We start from the raw sequence: 18100 nt of genomic DNA, 5'->3' as shown, positions 1-18100 counted from the left end.
AATGCGTTTGACCATATTCCGTTCCTTCTAACTGGTGAGTCAGCCCTGGGTAACTATGGCATGTGTCACTGCTTGTACCATTGAGATATTGTAGATTTTCAGGAAGTAAAATATTATGAGGATTTTATCATAACAAAAAAGTAAAGTTAAAGAATAGAAATTGTAGTAAGGTAAATTAAATAATACTTGTAATTTATTTTAACTATCCATGTTGTTGTCAACTGAAAGAAACTGGGTGTTCACCTATTTAAATATGTAAAGTAGACAAAAGGTCTTCCTTAGGGAAATATTAGAGAAGAAAATCAGGGTAATGACCCACTGGTATCAGAAATCAAAGAAGTCCTATTCTCTATGAAAAGCAATAGCTCAACTTGAGATTCAGAAAAGATGTGGAACCCAATTATTCTTTGCATTTTTCCACATCTAGCTAACTAAATTTAAGCTAGAATACCAAGGCATGGCAATGGGGTACTCATGTTCAAATCCTTGAAAGCTTTATGGGTGATTCTTCTGAACCTAAATGAAAAAGTCAGATCCATTTCATATTAATCTTAAATTTAAAGAAATCCTAAATGTTTTTAATTACCTTGCTTGGGTCCAGCTGACTCCAGTGAATTATTTCCTTTTTCAGTTCCTCTTCATATTTCTTAGCATCTGCCCTCGTTATGACTATTTTATTTTTGAAGCAGCTGAATTCTTCAGGTTCTAACTCCTTGTAAATGAAGAACCACAAATACAAAGGAAAATGAAGTCATCATTTTTTCTTAAGTTTTCCATATCCACCATTACAAAGGAAATCTCTCAATCAGTCATCCACATTCAGTTACAAAGATAACTGCAGGTAGGCCAACAGTTCTGTTCTCTATGCAATGGTTGCATTTTATTCTGTTTTCATTAGAACATACCAACACATAATTTTTTTTTAAACTTCAATTAACTGTAGAGGTAAAAGAAATAAAAAGTTCTGAAATGTTTAATATATATGGATATATTATATATTAAACATTATATATATTAAACATATAATATAAATAAATATATATGTTACCAAGGCAAGGCATTCTAAGCATTTTATAAATAATAAGTCAGTTAATCTTAAAAAAAAACCAACAAAGTAGATATATCTTTTTGGTAAGGAAAATAGGGATAATAGAGAAAATTTAACTTATTTGCCCAATTCTAGAGCACTGTGACTCTGGAGTTTAAATTCTTAACAAGGAAATATGCTGCTTTTATCTAAACCAGAATAAATCCCATTCATAAATTTGCTTATTATTGATGGGCTGTCATAGCCAAAGAACTAGAGATATCAGCCATAGAAGTATATATTCACACACTTTCATTCTTGTCCATTCTGGCCAAACATGTACCATCGCATCATAAAGCAGTATGCTTTCCCGTGGAGAAAATCCAAGGTCTAAAGGGATTCCATACTTCTTTATCTAAAAACCATAAAATACAAAATTATTAATTTTATATTCCATATATAGGTTTTTAAGAATCTGGATACATACTCATTTTCCAAAGTGGTTTATACTTACATGGTTGACTGTAAGTGCAGCACATGGGTGATAGTGTTCAATGATAAACTCATTATCCTTTAGGGAACACACATACTTTTCTAGATCATTGTATCGCTCTCTGTACCACACTGTAAGTATAGGATTGAAATGATCATTAAAATCTGCTTGCTTTCAAAACTATAACCTAATTATGATTTTACAATTAAAAGCAGGCCTAGGAAGAGCTATGCATGAGACCATTGCCAGGAGCACATTAGAAACAGTGCTGTGCATTGGGAAGAACCTTGAAAAAGGATTCAGTATATCTACACTGCAAATCTGTGCTTTACTTTCCTTCCTGGTCTTAGTCTTCAATTATATTATATCATCATTGACGGTTCCTGGTATTTATTTATGATTTTATAATTTATACAGTATCTATGTATTTTTGTAAAGCATGCCTGTGTAATGGGGTCTGGCATAAATAATAGATATATAGACATACAACTAATTAGGAACATTGCATATCACTATTACTATTATTATTGTACTAGAGGCCCGGTGGACAAAAATTTGTGCACTCGGGGGGAAAGGGGGGGCCCTCAGCCTGGCCTGTGCACTCTCGCAGTCTGGGACCCCTCGGGAGATAATGACCTGCTGGCTTAGGCCTGCTCTCGGGTGGCAGAGGGCAGGCCCAATCCCTAGGTGCAGCCCCTGGTCGGGCTCAGAGCAGGGCCAATTGGGGAGTTGGGGCACCGCCCCCTGTCATGCACAGAGCAGGGCGGATTGGGAGGTTGCAATGCCACCCCCAGTCACGCTCAGGGTAGGGCCGATTGGGGGGTTGGGGCACCGCCCCCTGTCACACTCAAGGCAGGGTCGATGGGGAGGTTGCGGCGCCACCCCCTGTCATGCACAGAGCAGGGCCAATCAGGGGGTTGGGGCGCTGCCCCCTGTCACGCACAGAGCAGGGCCCATCAGGGGGTTGGGGAGCTCCCCCCTGTCACGCACAGAGCAGGGTCGATCAGGGGGTTGGGGTGCTCCCCCCTCTCATGCACAGAGTAGGGCCGATCAGGGGGTTGAGGAGCTCCCCCCTGTCACTCACAGAGTAGGGCCGATAGGGGAGTTGGGGCACCACCCCCTGTCACACTCCGGGCAGGGCAGATCAGGGGGTTGGGGTGCCACCCTCTATCACCCACAGAGCAGGGTCGATCAGGGGGTTGGGACGCCACCACTCTCACACTCAGGGCAGGGCGGATGGGGAGGTTATGGCTCTACCCCATCACACACAGAGCAGGGCCTATGGGAGGGGTGGGGGTTGTGGCACCGCCCTCTATCACCCACAGAGCAGAGCCGATCAGGGGGTTGGGGCGCCGCCACTCTCACACTCAGGGCAGGGCCTATAGGGAGGTTATGGCTCTACCCTGTCACACACAGAGCAGGGCCTGTGGGGTGGAGGGGGTTGGGGTGCCGCACCCTGTCACACACAGAGCAGTGCCGATCAGGGGGTTTGGGCGCTGCCCCTTGTCACGCTGATCCCGGTGCCGGGAGGCCTCTCGGCTCCGCTGATCCCGGTGCTGGGAGGCATATTACCCTTTTACTATATAGGATAGAGGCCTGGTGCATGGGTGGAGCTGGCTGGTTTGTCCTGAAGGGTGTTCTGGATCAGGGTGGGGGTCCCCACTGGGGTGCCTGGCCAGTCTGTGTGAGGGGCTGAGGGCTGTTTTCAGGCTGGTGGGTGACGGAAGCTCCCAACTGCTCCTTTTTTTCTTTTTCTTTTTTAATTCTGGGCCAGCTTTAGCTCTGAGGCTCCAGCTCTTAGGCCTCCACTGCTGAAAGTAGGTAATCGAAACAATGTATAACTCCAGCTCTGACTCCAGCTCTGAGATCCCAGCTCGCTGAAAGCTGGTTTCTGGGGTTTTTTTTAGCTTCTATATTTGTTAAAATATTTCAAACTGCCCGCTCAGAGGCCTGCAGCGGCAGGCGGGGAACTTTGGTTTCCTCCGTCACTGAGGCAAGCAAGCCTCATGTTAGTTTCAAGCTGCCTGGCTGCCAGCAGCCATCTTGGCTGACAGTTAATTTGCATATCTCGCTGATTAGCCAATGGGAAGGGTAGCAGTCATACGCCAATTACCATGTTTCTCTTTTATTAGATTAGATTATCTCTCTATCTTTAGGAATAATATTACCAGGTCAAAGAAAGAATATGTGTCTTCTTCCTCCCACTCCCCTTCATTTTCTTTAATCAAAGAAGCTGATATTCTAAATACCTCTATTAATATTACACTGGCTTTATTTTTTTTTTTTTAGCACTTACCATTACCTAACATGTTGTTTATTTAATTTTATTTACTATTCATCTTGTTTAATCTTTATGTTCACATTAAAATTTAAGCTCCAGATAAGCACAGAGTTTGCTTCCTATTGTAACTCTAGGGACAATAAAGGAACCCAGCACACATCAGGAACTTTAATATTTGTTAAGTGAAAGCATAGTGTCACATATGGGGATCTGTAGCTTTCCATTTAAAGTAGCCAGAAAAATATGATTTTATAGTACTTCATAGAATTTTCATGAAAACAGTCTCAAGTATATAACATATAGAAACATTCATTAATTCAGTAGTAAAACATTTAGAGTATATGTAAAATAAAGGACACCATGATACAGATTAAATATATATGTATATATAACATATAACACATTACATATATTATCTATTTACTTAAATATACTGCATATATATATATATTTAAAATGTCTAGTGTTTCTCAAGGAAAATAAGACATTAAAATAGTTACAATAGACAGTAGAATATGTCATAATGTAGGACATACTATTGAACTTGAACGAAAAGAATTAAGGTTGTATTTCAGTTGTGCCTCAATATCTCTTAAATAATCAATAGATAAAATTTGGTTAACTGTAGATAAGAGGTCATTCTAGAAAAACTAATTAAAAAAGAAAATGCAAGTTTTGAGGAACAATGAATAATCCAAATGTGAAGAAAATTCATGAAAAGAAAAATTCCTGTAGTCTGAAATGGGAATGATAGCACAGAATTAGACCATAAGTAGAACAGTATATTTTGAAGCAAAGGTTTTTCAGGAAACCAAAACTGAACTGCCCTCTAGCCATGTTTTTGCCTTTATAATTTTTTTTTTTTACAATATAGAAAGTGAAACATTTATCTGTGCTATAATTACATCTTTAACCATACTGAATTGTAGAGGAATTCACATTATTTAAAAATATATCATATTTGCAAAGAGCTTGATCTTCAAGTTTATTAGATCTACCATTAGCTGTGTGAACTTCAGCATGTCATTAATCTTCTAGAGCTAAGATTCTTATTTAATTTCCTCTGTATATTAAAACAAAATTTCCTCTCTGTCTATAAGTCTGTTTCTATTTTGCTTATTTGTGCATATTGTTCATTAGATTCCACATTTGAATGAAATATGATAGGAAAAAAAATTATTTCCCTTCAGATTTGTAATAAGAATCAAACTATTCTACTTATATGGCTGACAGCAGTTGGGTGGGGGTTGTGGGCCTGGAGAGGGTAAAGAGATTGAACAAAAAAAGAGAGAAAGAACTCACTGACAACAGGGTGGTGATTATGAGAGGGAGAGCAGGGGAGGTGGAAGGGGTATGGGAGAATAAGTGGTGATGGAAACAAATAAAATAAAATTTGCAAAAAATTGATTTCCCTTCAGATCTGTAGTTCAAATCAAATTCTTTTACTTATAAAAGATGCTTTAATATGTTGCAAGCACATAGAGTGTGCTCAATAATTCTGAGCACCCCCTTCTCTTAGTTAAGATAGTCTTACCCAGTCTAACTCTGTAGGATGGCTTTTCTATTCTTTTTCTTTGTTGTTTCTTTGAAACTTTCAAGACATTTGGCAATGAACTAGAATTTTCCATTTTGCTTTCAACATGTTGCCAGTATCTTTTAATTAACACCAACCATCTAGTTATGAAGAAAAGAAAGGTATTATTGTCACAGAAAAAGCCCCATATCATTTGTTTTCTGAGAAAAATTATTAAACATCTATAATAATAAAAGCATAATATACTAATTAGACCAGACAGCCAAACGACCATCCAGACGTCATTCCGGATGAAGCTGCCGCAGCAGGGGCCGAGACAGAGGTGGTTAGGGGCAATCAGGCAGGCAGGCAAGCAGTTAGGGGTCATCAGCCAGGCAGGCAAGCATTTAGGGGCCATCAGGCAGGCAGGTAGAGTGGTTGGGGCAATCAGGGCAGGAAAGCAAGTGGTTAGGGGTGATCAGGCAGGCAGGTGAGTGGTTAGGGTTGATCAGGCAGGCAGGCAGAGGGGTTAGGGGCAATCAGGGAGGCAGACAAGTGGTTAGGGGTGATCAGGAAGGCAGGCAGGTAGCGATTAGGAGCCAGTGGTCCCGGATTACAAAAGAGTGCAGGCCGGGCTGAGGGGATCTCTGCCCGCCCCGTGCATGAATTTCATGCATTGGGCTTCTAGTTGATTTTAAGAGAATAAAAATCTCTACATTTTATGCATACTCAAATGTTATTTACACTCACACAGTTAAAATCAATTACTTTTATGCAATCACCAAGAACTGATACTTATTAAATTCATTTACCCAATTAAATGGGTATATCCATTTCTGCGATATGTGTTGACTAATTTTTAAAAACATTTTTGGTGTTTTGCATAGAAAAGTAGTGGGCATAGCCTATTGAAGGATGGTTCTAAACTGCTATATGCTATTCTCTGAGAACCCAAATATCAAGCTATAAACAGGAAAATTAAAGCACTCTCACACAACATTGTTGAAGAACCAGTATGTAAGTTACATCTAGTCAAAGGATGAGTGCAAATGTCTTCTAGTTATACATAACAAAATTTGAAGAGAATAAGTTTTACTTGAAGAGAGTTTTTGTTTTGTTTTAAAGAGTATTTTAAATAATCTGTCTGTATTATTATTATCATTAATGGCAATTAAATGAATACAAAACTCAGGCTTACTCAGTGAGATGTTCAGGATTACTGATAGTAGCAGAAAGTGCCAGAAAGGGACACCGAATCATAACAAGAAGATGCTCCCAAACTTCGGCTCCAATTTCTCCCCCAAGACAGTGAACCTGGCAATGTGGTTACATAGACTCAGTATTAAGTCAGCTCCACTTTTTCTCCCAAAATACTAATAGATTATGCTACTAGAACTTATTATTTCCTTCTCTCTCCACATTCAGTAATGTTCATTCACTCCTGACAAAGTTGTTGATCAAAGAATCCCATCATGACTTTGAGGAGAATTAAACTGGATTTGAGAATAATATATTGAGAGATGACTTGTTCTATTATGCATGATGATAGCTGAACTGTGAAAAAGACTTATCACATGTCATGGTAATAATGATTACAAGCAAGAACAAGTTGAGCAAAAAAACACACTTTGTACGTCTTGTTTACAAATGAAATATTGGCTAAATTATAGCAATTACTATAAAAAGATAAGATGATGAAAAATCGCTATAAAAATACAACATTTTACTCATGTATCACTAATCCTATCACTGCAATACAGATAAAAATGTTTATAAAACAAATTAATTTGAAATAAATTGATTTGAAATTAGTTTGAAATAAAGGCACTTATCCTGTACCAGTTAGAAATCTAGAGAAAGCCTAGTCACCTGACTATAGAAGTTCATTCATTATTAGTTTGATACAATGATATGGACAATTAATCTATATATACATAAAAGGCTAATATGCAAAGTGTCCCCTCGGAAATTCAACTGGGAGTTCAATAACTTGCCATGACATGTGCTGACCACTAGTGGGCGGCGTGGAAAATGGCGGATGACCAGCAGCAGAGGCGGGGCGCTGAGGGAGTGAGGGAAGGAGGAGGTGGGGAGGCGGGGAATCTGATCACTGGCCAGGCTTAGGGACCCTAACCTTGCACAAATTTCGTGCACTGGGCCTCTAATAATAATATATGAAAGCCAGAAAATTTTAAAAGACTTGATTTAAAATAATCTCTGTAAAATTTTCAGCTAACAATAAGCCTGTATTTAGTAAAATTAGATTCTTATGTAATTATAGCCTATCTATAATAATAAAAATATAATATGCTAATTAGACTGGAAAGCCAAATGACCTTCTGGGTGTCCTTCCGGATGACCTTCCGGACAAAGCCAGGGCTGCGAGGGCCAAGCCCCTTGCAGGAATTTCGTGTATCAGGCTTCTAGTATTTATAGAATGAGAACCCAATTTCAAAAGTCTTATTTATGCTTAATTTCTAATTTTTACTGAAGCCTTTATTTATGAAGCATTTATCCACTGTGAAGTACTTTGGAGAAGTAAAGAGAAGCTTTCAAACATCTTTTAGTCAGTCTTAGCCAGTTCGACTCAGTGGATAGAGCGTGGGCCTGTGGACTGAGGGGTCCCAGGTTCAATTCCAGTCAAGGGCATATGCCCAGGTTTGGGGCTCAATCCCCAATAGGGGGCGTGCAGGAGGCAGTCAATTGATGATTCTCTCTCATCATTGATGTTTCTATCTCTCTCTCCCTCTCCCTTCCTCTCTAGAATCAATAAAAATATATTTTTAAAAAAAGCTTTTAGTCAAGCTCGGCTCACATGGCTCAGTGGTTTAGCATTAACATATAAACCAGGTCATGTTTTAATTTCTGGTCAGGGTACATGCCTGGGTGTCAGGCTAGAACCCCATTGTAGGGCCTGCAGGAGACAGCCGATCAATAATTTTTCTCTAATTATTGATGTTTCTATCTCCCTCTCCCTTCCTCTCTGAAATCAATAAAAATATTTATTTTAAGAAGCTTTTAGTCAAAACAGAGAGAAAAGAGAAAAAGAAAAACATGTATATAACATCAGAAATATACTGATAATAAGGTCGTTTCAATAAAGTGTGTGTTAGAAGGGCCAATAGTTTGGAGATGCATGTGAAATTTATAGTGATGAAGTGAAACTTGATAAGCACTCTTTAGTATTTTAACTAAAGATGAAAAAGACAAGATTTAAAATAAGCATTCTGTAGGGTTTTTTTTCCCTTCATTGTTATGTTACAGGACAATCAATCTCATCTTTTTTCATGTACAGATAGATACCTCTGTGTGTCTGTGCCGCAATAAAGCTCAGGAAATGGAAGCAGGCTGCCTGTGTTCTAACCTTGGCTCTGCACTTAGCGTGGGTGAACTGGGTAGAGTTCATCTCTCTTTGTCTCAGTTCAGTAGCCATAAAAATAGTAACTACTTTATTGTGTTTTTCTGAAGAATAAATGGCATTCGCTGGACAGTTAGCTCTTAAAATTTTATGTATAGCAATATGTGTAATAGAATTATTTATATCTCAGGGGTGGAGAACGTCTGGCCTGAAGGCCCATATAAGGCCCACAAAATAATTTGGTCTGACCCTGCCAAGCATTAGGGATGAGTTAATTCAATGTTTGACCAAATATAGGGGGCTAATTTTTAGGTTGATAATTTTTTATGGCCTGTGAATGATGTTATAAATATCTAAATGGCCCGTGTCAGTAAAAAGAGGTTCCCCTGATCTAACTGAATCTTCGCATTCTTTTTAAACATTTTTTTATTGTGAATGTAACATTTAGTAATTGTATAAAATATACTTTCATATTAGCAAAGTATGATTCAGATTAACTAAGTAAAGAAAACATCCTCATAAATCAAGACAAACATTTCCAGTATCTCTGAAGTCCATGCTAGAACAACCTCCTTCAGCAGTTACATTGTTTTTTTAAAGTTATCACTTGGTTTTCATTATACTTCTTTACATATATACATGTGTGTTCACAAACAATAAAAGTTGATTTTGCTGGTTTTGTAAGGTTTTTTTTCATTTGAATTATATAGCATGTGTCCTTTGCTCAATATTACAATTTTAAGGTTATTCTGTTATATTTATTTTCATTGATCTATGTATTCTGTTGTATAAATATACCACATTTTGTTATTATTTCCACTCTAATGGACATTTGAGTTGCTACTCTTAACATGCGTGAGGGTTCTTAAATTGTCTTATTTTTTAAGTTCTTAAATCTTTTTTTTCTAGTCCTCAGATATATAACTCGGATGGGAATTCCTTGTTCATGAAGTATGGTCATCTTCATTAGATATTGTTAAAAGGATTTCCAAAGGGGCCCCCTGCTCACAGTGTATGGGCCTTCCCATCACCCCACTTCCTCCACAACAGGGACACTGTCAGATTCCCACCTTTACTGCCTCATTGGTGTGTTTCATTGTGATTTTAATTTAGTTCAGTTTCTTTTCAGGGGTGTTTTAGACGTTGGAAAATCTCATTTTGTGATTGCCTTTTCTCTAAATATTTTAAAGACATCCTTATATATTTTGAATGAGAGGTCTTTGCCAGTTTATAAATACAAATACCTCCCACTCAGTGGCTTGTAATTTCATTCTCTTAATTATATATTTTGATGAATAAAAATTCTTTATTTTAATATAAATTTGTTAAGCTGTTTTTCATAGTTTGTGCTTAAGAGGTCTTTCTCTACTCCTAAGTAATGAAGATATTCTCTTCAAATAACATAAAGTTTCATCAATTTGCCTTTTATATTTTTGTGTTTAAACCATTTGAAATTGATTTTGTGTATGAGGTGAGGAAGAAATCTATTGTTTTTCCTCTTCCATTTTTTCCAAAACTATTACCAGTGCCACGTTTTTCTTAAATAAAATGTCTATTTCTAATGCTGGCTGATTTGTCTATATCTTTATCCATTTCAAAAGGTACCACTCCATTATCATAGGTCTACAATAAATCCCAATACCTGATAGAGCAGGTCTGTTCACCTTGATCTTCTTTTTTAAGTGCATTTTGGGCCTATTTTCACCTTCTTTTTCAAATGTATCTTGATTATTTTTTCCCTTTTGCATTTCCATGTGAGTTTCAGAATCAAGTAATCAGTTTCCTCCCCACAACACTCAAATGTGCACACACAGTCACACATACAAATACCACAAAAGGACAGGAAAATAATCTGAGTTTTTATTGCGATTGCAATAAATTAATAGAAAAATTTAGAGACCTAATTGTCTAAAATGATATATTTGTGTCCAAAATGACCTATCATGTAAAAATGATCTATCATAATTATAATTATAATCAGAGCAGTTATAATCATAATATTGAATTTTCCAATGAGAAAACATGAACTATTTCCTTAGGTATCTCTATTCATTTTATTCTTTTAAAACATCTCATTAAATATCACTCAGTAAAGTTTAACAATTTATATATATAAAAGCCTAAGCAACTGATACAACCGGTTGACTGGTCACTATGATGATGCACTGACCACTAGGGGGCAGACGCTTAACACAGGAGCTGCTCCCTGGTGGTCAGTGTGCTCCCACAGCCAACCTCCTGTGGTCCCTCCTCCCGGCTGGCTGGATGGTCAGTGCTCTATGACAGCCAATCCCTGAAGCCTGCCAACCTCCCACAGTCTCAATCGGCCTGATCGCCCTGATCATTGGCCAGGCCGAGAGACCCCATCCATGCATGAATTCATGCACTGGGCCTCTAGTCCTATATAATAAAGAGGTAATATGCAAATTGACCATCACTCCAACACACAAGATGGCCAGCAGGGGAGGGCAGTTGTGGGTGATCAGACCAGCAGGGTAGGGCAGTTGGGAGGGACCAGGCCTGCAAGGGAGGGCATTTGGGGGCAATGAGGCCTGCAAGGGAGGGCAGTTGGGGGAAACAAGGCCTGCAGGGGTGGGCAGTTGGGGGCAACCAGGCCTGCAGGGGAGGGCAGTTGGGGGTGATCAGGCCTGCAGGGGAGGGCAGTATGGATGCCCGGGCCAGCAGAGGAGGGCTGTTGGGGGGACCAGGCCTGCAGGGGAGGGCAGTTTGGGGGGACCATGCCTACAGGGGAGGGCAGTTGGGAGAGACCAGGCCTGCAGGGGAGGGCAGTTATGGATGACTGGGCCGGCAGAGGAGGGCAGTTAGGGGCGACCAGGCCTGCAGGCTAGGGCAGTTTTGGCGGGACCAGGCCTGCAGAGGAGGGCAGTTAGATGTGACCAGGCCTGCAGGGGAGGGTGGTTGAGGGTGACCAGGCTGGCAGGGGAGGGCAGTTAGGGACAACCAGGTTGGCAAGGGAGGGAAGTCAGGGGTGACCAGGCTGGCAGGCAGAAGTGGTTAGGGGCAGTCGGGCCAGCAGGGGAGTGGTTGGTAGCCAGCAGTCCTGGATTGTGAGAGGGATGTCCGACTGCCCGGTGGGATTGGGCCTAAATGGGCAATCAGACATTCCTCGAGGGGTCCCAGATTGGAGAGGGTGCAGGCTGGGCTGAGGGACACACACCCCCACTCCGTGCATGAATTTTGGGCACCGGGCCTCTAGTATCCTTATAAAAGTCCTGTACATTACAAAGTAGTTTGTATAGTTAATGGTAGCAGAAATGATATTTGAAATGCTTGTTTATCTAATTTTCTCAATATGTGTTGCTGATATGAAAATTATTTATCAATTTGAATTTCAAAAGTTGAAAAAAATATGAAGATATGCTTGACCTAAATGTAACTATGCTAGAAATAGATAGTTGTTTTTTTTTTAAGAAAAGTGTATTTAAAAATATACTTTCCATTAACCTATGGACCAAAAACTAAATAATAATGGCAATTAAAACATATTTTAAAGTGAATCATAAAAATGTATGTTTCATGTGTTGTTAAAGCAGTGCTTTAAGGTTAATCTACAACCTTCAATACATTAATGTGTTAGAAACTAATAAATACATGTATTAGAAAAGAACTCAAATTTCATGTTCAAATTATATCATCTTCCTATATTTGCAGCCTCCTTTGTTTATTTCTGTCCGTTTCCTTGTTTTGTTTATTTGTATTTTGTTTTTTATTTCCTTCTGGTATCATTCAACAAATGAAAGCTAGCTAGCAACATGAAGCACTTTAACTTTTAAACCAGCAATAGAGTGACATGACCCATTTTAGCTATTAATGCAACCAGTATAGGTATAGGAAACTACCTCCTAAAAGATAGTTGGTTTTGTGGGATAGAAGTTCTATGGCTAAAAGAAGAAAAGTCTATTGCTAATGTCATTGGTTTGTCTAGTGCTTTCTGGGATAATTTCCCTCTACTATTATCACTCTTCTAGAAATTTTTCCATTTTTCCATTTTCCCTTTTAACTACTTCCAGATCTACCTTTTTTTTTTTTTAATATATTTTATTTTTTACGGAGAGGAAGGGAGAGGGATAGAGAGTTAGAAACATCGACGAGAGAGAGACATCGATCAGCTGCCTCCTGCACACCCCCCACTGGGGATGTGCCCGCAACTAGGTACATGCCCTCAACCGGAATCGAACCCGGGACCCTTGAGTCTGCAGGCCGACGCTCCATCCACTGAGCCAAACCGGTCAGGGCCAGATCTACCTTTTAACACCCACACATTCAATCTATCCCTTCCATAAACTGAATGTTTACTTTAATAACTGTCCATAGGATTGCCATCTTTACTAAAATACATAAACTACATATTTTATGTACATACAAATATTTAGTGGAAGAATAGTAATGAAGTTAGCATACCTCATCAAAGATGACATATCTCATCCTTTTCATCCACTTTTGATTACGAGGTGATAGCAAGAGTATTTCCAAGCACTGAGGCACTGTCACCAATATCTGTTTTTTTAAAAAAGGAAACCATTGATTTGATTTTTTTAAATCTCAAGCTTTAACTTCTTTTTATTGTTGACACTATTACAGATGTCTCCCATTCCCTCTCTTTTCTCCCCTCCACTCAGACCCCACCCTTCCCTTCCTTTTAAACATCAATAAAATATTTAGATGACACAGTATGTTCATATAAGCATTTCCATTAAAACAACCATCTCATCTGTGTAAAAATAAAACACATGTAACAAATGTATGTTGTGGTTGATATATTTAAAAAAATAAGCTTATTTCATTAAGAAACATTCTCCCACATAGTCCATTGGGAATATAAAATCATCTCAGTTTGAAACCATCATCATTGAAAGATTTGAAATCACCTCATATTGAAATTTCAGAAAAGCATTTTATTTATTATAGAAAATACAATTTATTGAAAGTTAACCACTTTATTAAGTAAAAATTATATAAACAATGTTAACATATAAATATATTTCACAGGGTGATTGTGAATTGAATGTATCCTCACATTAAAGCCTGGTAGTGCCTACCAAAGTGCCTTAGTACGCATTATTATTCATTATGCGCTCATGGCGGTGACATACCTGACAATTCAAGGTGTCGTGACGGTAATCTCTTGTGAACACTCCGCACACCACGAGTCCTTTTGGCAGCGCTTTGGTGAACAGACTGCAGATAGTTCCTACCACTTGGTTAACAAGAGCCTTCAATCATAACGGACACAATGTGCTATTCAGTAATTATTGACAACACTGAACAAACTGTTTAAAGCAAACTAGTATCTGGAACAACTTTACAAGCAAAAAGTAAAGTACCAATTTTATGTAACTCTTTCTTTTTTCTCTTTAATCCTCACCCAAGGATATTCTTCCATTGATTTTTAGAGAGAGTGGAAGGAGATAGGGGGAGAGACAGAGAGAGAGAGAAACATGGATGTGAGAGAGACACATCAGTTGGTTGCCTCCCGACTAGCAAAGGATCGAACCTATAACTAAGGTACATGACCTTGATGAGAATTGAACCTGGGACCCTTCAGTCTGAGGGCCGATGCTCTATCCACTGAGCCAAAGAGGCAAGGGCTATAACTTTTTATACTATATATATATATATATATGTTTATGAAGCCTGTTGCACAAAGAGTCACGCAATAGGCCTTCCTTCCCCTGGCTGTCGGCACCGGTTTTCCTCTGGCACCCGGGACCCAGGCCTTTGGTCCGGGCGCAGCGAGGCTTGGCTTCTCCGCTGTGGCCCCAGCGAGCCTTGGCTTCAGTCTTCACTCTGCCTGGACCCTTCAGTCTTTGCTCCACGCCTGTGTATGCAAATTAACCACCATCTTTGTTGGATTAATTTGCATAGTCACTCTGATTGGCTGGTGGGCGTAGAGGAGTGACACCAATTTGTATGCTTCTCTTTTATTGATTTCAGAGAAGAAGAGAGAGGGAGAGAGAGATAGAAATAGCAATGATGAGAGAGAACCATTGTTTGGCTGCCTCCTGCACACCCCACACTGAGGATCGAGCCTGCAACCCAGGCATGTGCCTTGACTGGAATCAAACCTGGGATCCTTCAGTCTGTAGGCTGATGCTCTATCCACTGAGCCAAACCATCTAAGGCTATATAACTCTTTCTTAATAAAATAATTACTTGCACAAATGCTTCCCACTGGTTCCATTTTAAAGTTTTCCTTAATGTATAATAAATCACAGTTCTTATTAATGTGATGGCAAAAAACAATAAGCAACAATCTATGCCACAGAAATGGAATATTTATTTGAACAGGTGAAATCAGATGATGAAATTTTATTTAAAATTCTAATTGTTTCTCCAACAATCTGCACATTCCTTAACTTCCCTGAGCCTCAGTTTTCTCATCCATAAAGTGAGAGGACTGGGACATAGGACAGAGATGATCCCTACCAACACTGGCACTCTGAATTTCTTCTCTCACTGCATCTTTAAGGCCTGCAATGAAGTATTCTCCTTGAGAAAGAGAGAGGAAGGAATATACCAAATCCCTTCAAGATAAAGAGAAAAATTCTGATTCATCCAAGAGCCTCTAGACATCATCCAAGAGCCTCTAGTAGACATCTTTTTTTTTTTTTGCTATAAAAAAGAAAAGAAGAAGAAGAAGACTATAGATATAGAATTTGCAGTAATCAGGGATTTTCTACAGAGCATGAAAGCAAAATAAGGCTGTTTTTTCCCTCTCACACTTTCTTTTATGAACTTATCTATCCTCTCTTAACCCTGGCACAGATATCAAATGGTTTCTTTGAGCAAAATTCTCAAAAGTGTTAAATCCCTATTTTTAATAAGTGCTGGACCTAAGGAGGTTTAAGCAATAAAATGAATAAAAAATAAGGGTGAATGATACCATTTATTGGTCATTGTTTACACCCAGACATATTTAAAGATGCCTTACATACATCATCTCCCTTAATGCTTAGAACAAAAGTACCACAGCCCTCTCCACCCCTCCTTATCCATAAAGCATATGCTTCCAGACTCCCAATGGCTGCCTAAATCCAGGGGTAGGAGCGAACCTTATATATAGTACTATGTTTTTTTCCTATACATGTATGCCGTTTCACTTAAAGAAAGCATTTTATAGCTTCTCCTTGGCATATCCAAATTGCCAGTGTCACTGCTTTTGCACTTGGCACTGTGAGGACATTATTAAGTAAAATAAGGTCACTTGAATACAAGCACGCCGATACCTTGACAGTTAATCTGATAACCAAGAGGGCTGTTAAGTGATTAATGGACAGGGAGCAGGGAGCGCATACAGCATGGATACACTGGATGATTCATGTCCTGGGCAGGACAGAATGCAAGACTTCATCAAACTACTCAGAACAGCACACAATTTAACACTTATGAATTGATTATTTTTGGAAATTTTCATTTAATATTTTTGGACCATGGATGACCATGGATAACAAAAACTATGGAAAGCAAAACCATGGATAAGGGTGGGCTACTGTAAAATGTAAGCATTATTATCCTCTTCTTACAGGTAGAGAAACTGAGGTAAGAAACTAGCTCAAGACCACACAGCCCATAAGCACTCACATCCATGACTGCAATGCTGGAGTCTGTGTGCTCTCGTACCTCCCCAGGATTAAGGGCACAAGCTATAGTTGAGGAAAATTACAGTAAGATACAGAGTGTCATATGCACACAGTACCTTTGTTGGAGCAACATACACAATCACCCCTTCATCACTCTCTCTCAGGATTTTCTCCATGCAGTAGTAAGAAGCATAGGTTTTCCCTGATGATGTCGGGGCAACAATGACAGCAGATTCATTGTTATCTACCACATCAAGAAGTTCCCTCTAGATTTAAAGACAAACAAACACATTTCATGTTGAAAATATATACTTAGTGTCAAAGTTTAATTTAAAAACAACTATATTTTAGGCAAAGTGGGATTCACAGTTCCTTATGAGACAGAGCAGGGTACAGGGTGGCATAGATGCAGAGAATCCTGACAGCTGTCAGAGGGGAAGGGGAGGGGTGCTGGGTGAACAGATGAAGGGATTAAGCAACAAAAAAAAAGAATAAAGAAACATCATAGACAGACAACAGTATGGTGATTACCAAAGGGAAAATGGGGTGGGGGAGGTAGAGAGAGTAAAGGGGGTAAATGATGATGGAAGGACACTTGACTTGGGGTAGTGAACCCACAATGTGATGTGAACCAACTGTTTCCATCGAGTTTCCTCACTTTTCCATGCTGCAGATCTTTTCAGGAAATACCTGCCATGTGTCTGGTATAAAATGATGCACCCTGGGATCTGGATCACTTCTTTCTTCTCGAAGTAAGTAATGGCCCATATATGTTAACTGAAACCGAGCTGCTCCCATACAAACTGAATATTTAGAAATATCCTTCTCAGTACTTGATTCCTGTACCTAAGTAAATATGACATATTAGATTTTCATGTTTACCATTTTTATCCTGGGCAAGGAAATTAGCAATCATGGTGAAGTTTGCTTCACCAAGATTATTTTATGTTTTACAAGTGTTCAGAATTAGCAGTGAAGAATAAGATATAGATACTATATCTTTACTATAATTTTAGATACTATTTTATGTGCAGTACCATGTTTTATAGAATGTAAATAAAATGCAGTATGAAGTTAATCTTTTAATTATAAATCAGCATAAACTTTGAATATTGTTAAATATGAACAATTCCCTACACACACATACACATATACAGAATAAAATATGTGTTTAAATTGAGGACCATAACACCCCTAGTACAAATAAAACATTTATTCTATGTAAAAACACACCCATAAAAATTATTAGATCTGTGTCTATACAGGATAATACATAGCTAATCATCATTTTAATCTAATAGACATTAATTCTGAATACATCCCATAGAATATTTTACACACACACATATATGAATGTCACATAACATTTTCTATAGCACCTACCTGAGGATATAAAGAGTGTGCCAAGTTGTCAAATCCAACGTATTTTAAATATTTGGCTAATTTTCGTCGATCTGTATTTTTTAATAGTTCTGAATGCTTTTCATGGATTATATGAATCCTTTTCATCAAGTTAATTATTATGTTCATATCTCTGGATTCTGTTTCTGTTTAAAAGAAACACTGTCATACATAACAAGTTATACAAGATATTGATAATAAAACCCCAAAGCTGATTTAATTTTATTGCAGGATAAGAAAAGCATAATCATATGAATCACTGATAATAACTGAGGAATTCATAGTTTCTAGTCAATTACATTACAGTGAAGAGCGTGGCCTCAAGTAAGAGTAGGATTGCCAGCTTTAGCAAATAAAAATACAGGCGATACAATTTGAGATATATATTCATGACATTTACTCACAGTAAAAAAAAAATTGCTATTT

At 38.5% G+C, this 18100-nt stretch overlaps 1 protein-coding gene across 3 annotated transcripts in view; it reads right to left on the bottom strand.

The window, feature by feature from the left end:
- The window catches only part of LOC132235397 (probable ATP-dependent RNA helicase DDX60), a 96053-nt gene that overhangs the window by 30844 nt on the left and 47109 nt on the right, over positions 1-18100 (bottom strand). For all 3 annotated transcript variants that reach the window (XM_059697681.1, XM_059697682.1, XM_059697684.1), the window contains 10 exons: positions 17657-17820; positions 16964-17119; positions 16390-16539; positions 13787-13906; positions 13095-13190; positions 6513-6628; positions 5336-5475; positions 1542-1651; positions 1338-1442; positions 587-712 (listed from right to left, as the gene is read on the bottom strand). In XM_059697681.1, coding sequence (XP_059553664.1) covers positions 587-712; positions 1338-1442; positions 1542-1651; positions 5336-5475; positions 6513-6628; positions 13095-13190; positions 13787-13906; positions 16390-16539; positions 16964-17119; positions 17657-17820 — 1283 coding nt within the window. The remainder of the gene's footprint in view (positions 1-586; positions 713-1337; positions 1443-1541; positions 1652-5335; positions 5476-6512; positions 6629-13094; positions 13191-13786; positions 13907-16389; positions 16540-16963; positions 17120-17656; positions 17821-18100) is intronic.

The sequence above is a fragment of the Myotis daubentonii genome, chromosome 5 (assembly GCF_963259705.1).
Source record: "Myotis daubentonii chromosome 5, mMyoDau2.1, whole genome shotgun sequence".
NCBI lineage: Eukaryota > Metazoa > Chordata > Mammalia > Chiroptera > Vespertilionidae > Myotis > Myotis daubentonii.
The sequence above is the reverse complement of the archived record's forward strand: the minus strand, read 5'-3'. Positions and strand labels throughout refer to the sequence as shown.